Raw genomic sequence first — 3,206 nt, 5'->3', positions numbered from 1 at the left:
TTCAAACTGCACAGATCAAGTTTTTTTAACTTCATGCTCTTGTTTTTGGAGTCAGAGGTGACCATATTTGGACAATAGGGTGGGCATGACTTATATACTGTAGCAACGATTCACAGTCTGCCCCAACAGTTGTCATGGGGAGGTAAATTAGCTGTAGAAACCAAAACATTTTTTTGTATCAGGCTGTAAACATGTTTATTTCTGCTGTAAATTTGGGCATTTTAACATGGGGGTCTATGGGCCATTAGAGGAACTGCAGGTTTTGGCACTTCTGCATTTGGCTTCAGTTTTCAGCCCCAGAGGTTGCTGCTTGGTTGTCACTGATAACATCCACTCTTCACAATATAAACTTTTACTACCAATACTTGTTTACTTTTTCAACATTTTATATAGAGGACCTGTCATGTAAGAGTATTATTGATGCATTACTTCCTTTGTTTGTGAAGGTAATTTAGATTTTTTTCATCAGCTGTGACCTCCAAGTTGTGAACAGGTCCCTTCCTATCCTATAAATCTGTCCTTGTGTGACCCCTTTACTGGTAATGCTTTGTCAATAATGGTTCATCTGAACAGCTCTTAAACCTACTAACACTTTCTTAATGTATAATCATCCCAATGATAAATTCCCACTGTAACCCTTTGTCAACCTGATATCTTTGGAACTTTAATTCTGAACTTTGGAGTGATTTTTTTTAAAAATGGTGTGAGCTGTGAGTTATCTTTGACTTAACCCAGTAATACCAATACCAATCAGTTTTTTTCCAGGTTAGTTAGAACATAATACCGCCATAAAATCTCACGCTCAGTTGGGAACTGATCTGAAGAGTCGATCCGTCTGCCCGGAAGATGCAGTATAATTTGATCAAACTGCACTGATAGCTGCAGTCAATAAATAAAGTGAACTTTGGAAGTGTGATAACTTTTGGATCATTATTTCAAATTAATATTTATTTCCCTGTTGTTGGTGTATATAAGCTCTCTTCACGCCACGTCCTGCAGACACTGACACATTTGATTCTGTTCAAGCAGGTGAGATGCTAAGTTACATGCAATTTATATAGATATCTGTATATCCACTGCTTTCATAAGACAAAGTCATTGCTTTGTTTGTTTTACATGTGACTTTTTAATCATCTCTTGCAGCAGTCCAGTTCATCGCTGTAAACAATGAGGCTTGTTTTTCTTCTCTGTGCTGCCTTCGCTCTGAGTGCTGCAGGTGAGGTGTAGAGAGAGGATGAAACTTCAAATCGTTTTCATCTTTTAAAAGGTTACACTGATTGGTCCTGATGGAAAACTATAGTGAAATGTAAAATATATGCACATATCACTCAAAGGTGTGAACTGACCTCATGGACATGAACTGTCTTTACTCAAAAACAAACAAATAAACCACATCTACATTACTGGTGCACTTTTGATGAAGCTTAAAAAATCTGATATATAACCAACTTGCAAAGTACATTGCAGAAGTTCCTAAGGATAATTATCTTCTTCTTTAACAGGTCCAGTAGAGGAGATGATGGACATCCAGCAGAACATCCAGCAGGGTGAGAGTCTGTCAATTACTTATCTCCTGTCACATTTAATTTGTGAAGACAACTGTGTTTTTCTTGCATGCTTCCGTTGTGAACAAAGAATCCAAAAAACAGAAAATCCTTGATGAATTGGAGTAAAAAAAAAAAGGTGTAATATTCCTTTAACGGGTTAAAATTCATTTTATCAGAATCCTGTTTTCCCAAGAACACTGGCTGATGTTTTCTATGTGTGATATATTTAGGGAAATTAAAGTGCCATTAAATAGATATCTTTGTTCTCTGGCTTTAAAAACAGGAACGTTTGAGAAGGTGGAGGCTGTGCCGGAGGTGGAGAAACAGGAAGAGAGCAAGATGCCCGATGATGACAAGCAGAGCAGGCACAGCTGTCCTGCCAGTTGGTCCAAATATGGATCCAGATGTTTTACCTTCATCCCCAGAGAGATGCCCTGGATAGATGCAGAGGTAGAGCCTGATACTGCATATATATACATACTATATGGTGTCTGTATTCAAGTACACAAAACTATATCTCCTCTTTATAGAAATATTGTTTGCGTAACGGTGCCAACCTGGCCTCCATCCACAACCCAGGAGAGTATGGGTTCATTCAGGAGATGATAAAAGGGAAAACAGGTCGTTACCCTCGAACCTGGATCGGCGGCACCGATGGAATTAAGGTAAAGAGGAACTTAAAATTACCAAAATCATTCTACAGCAGAGGGTTTAAGTCAAAGTAAGTGTAAAAGTAAATGATTTTAGGTTGTGTCAGTCTTTGAGATAACTTGATGAAACTGTCTTTCAGGACGGGACCTGGTTCTGGAGTGATGGATCAGGATTTAATTTCCAGAACTGGGGCATAGGAGAGCCCAACAATGCTGGTGGCCAAGAGAAGTGCCTTGAGATGAACCGCTCAGGTACAGTAAGGTCATTTTTACTCCTGACAGTGTGTTACATAAACCACATATTGTTGTGAAATCCAGATTGTAAATGTAACTTTTCTCTTTTGTCTCCTTGTCAGAGGACCTCCTCTGGAACGATCTGCCCTGTGAGTTAGAGCTCGCTTTTGTCTGCGGAACAAGACCATAAAGTTCTGTTTAAAAGTATTTTAGAATCCTTATTTCTGTGTCTTGACCTGCAAGTGTGCACAAACCCTGTGCCACACAATACTGTTTATGCACAGAAAGACACGTGAGTGCCTGGACATCACTTAGAAAAATAAATCTATGTTAGACCTCACAAAGTTTAGTGAAACCTTCACATAAAGGTGTTTGTTCTTAGAAATGTAATAAAATTTAAAGAGTAATAAAGTAAGATTTGATTACTGAAAACACTGCTTGTGTCTCTTACTTAATTTCTCTGTGATGAGTTGAGTTTCAAACATGAAAAAATATATATATATTGTCAGCATTCAACAAAGGCGGTCTCAGCCATTATCAAGCTCACAAGGCATTGTGGGAGGTGTAGTGTTTGAGTGCTAACAAAACAACCAAGGTCTTCAAATAGAGCAGAAAACTTAAAGGGATAGTGCACCCAAAAATGAAAATTCAGCCATTATCTACTCACCCTCATGCCGATGGAGGCTCAGGTGAAGTTTTAGAGTCCTCACAACACTTGCGGAGATCCAAGGGGAGAGGGGGTAGCAACACAACTCCACCTAATGGAGGCTGACGG

The 3,206-nt window shown here is 38.9% G+C and overlaps 1 protein-coding gene across 1 annotated transcript; it reads left to right on the top strand.

Annotated features, from left to right (window-relative positions):
• The first annotated feature begins 537 nt into the window (after nucleotides 1-537).
• On the top strand, nucleotides 538-2,787 carry LOC126383933 (ladderlectin-like). The gene is made up of 7 exons (XM_050034683.1): nucleotides 538-1,029; nucleotides 1,144-1,216; nucleotides 1,503-1,547; nucleotides 1,831-1,997; nucleotides 2,078-2,212; nucleotides 2,338-2,449; nucleotides 2,554-2,787. Exons 2-7 carry the CDS (start codon nucleotides 1,168-1,170, stop codon nucleotides 2,619-2,621), a joined length of 576 nt encoding a protein of 191 aa, XP_049890640.1. The 5' UTR covers nucleotides 538-1,029; nucleotides 1,144-1,167; the 3' UTR covers nucleotides 2,622-2,787.
• Nucleotides 2,788-3,206: the final 419 nt, after the last annotated feature.

The sequence above is a fragment of the Epinephelus moara genome, chromosome 22 (assembly GCF_006386435.1).
Source record: "Epinephelus moara isolate mb chromosome 22, YSFRI_EMoa_1.0, whole genome shotgun sequence".
NCBI lineage: Eukaryota > Metazoa > Chordata > Actinopteri > Perciformes > Serranidae > Epinephelus > Epinephelus moara.
The sequence above is the reverse complement of the archived record's forward strand: the minus strand, read 5'-3'. Positions and strand labels throughout refer to the sequence as shown.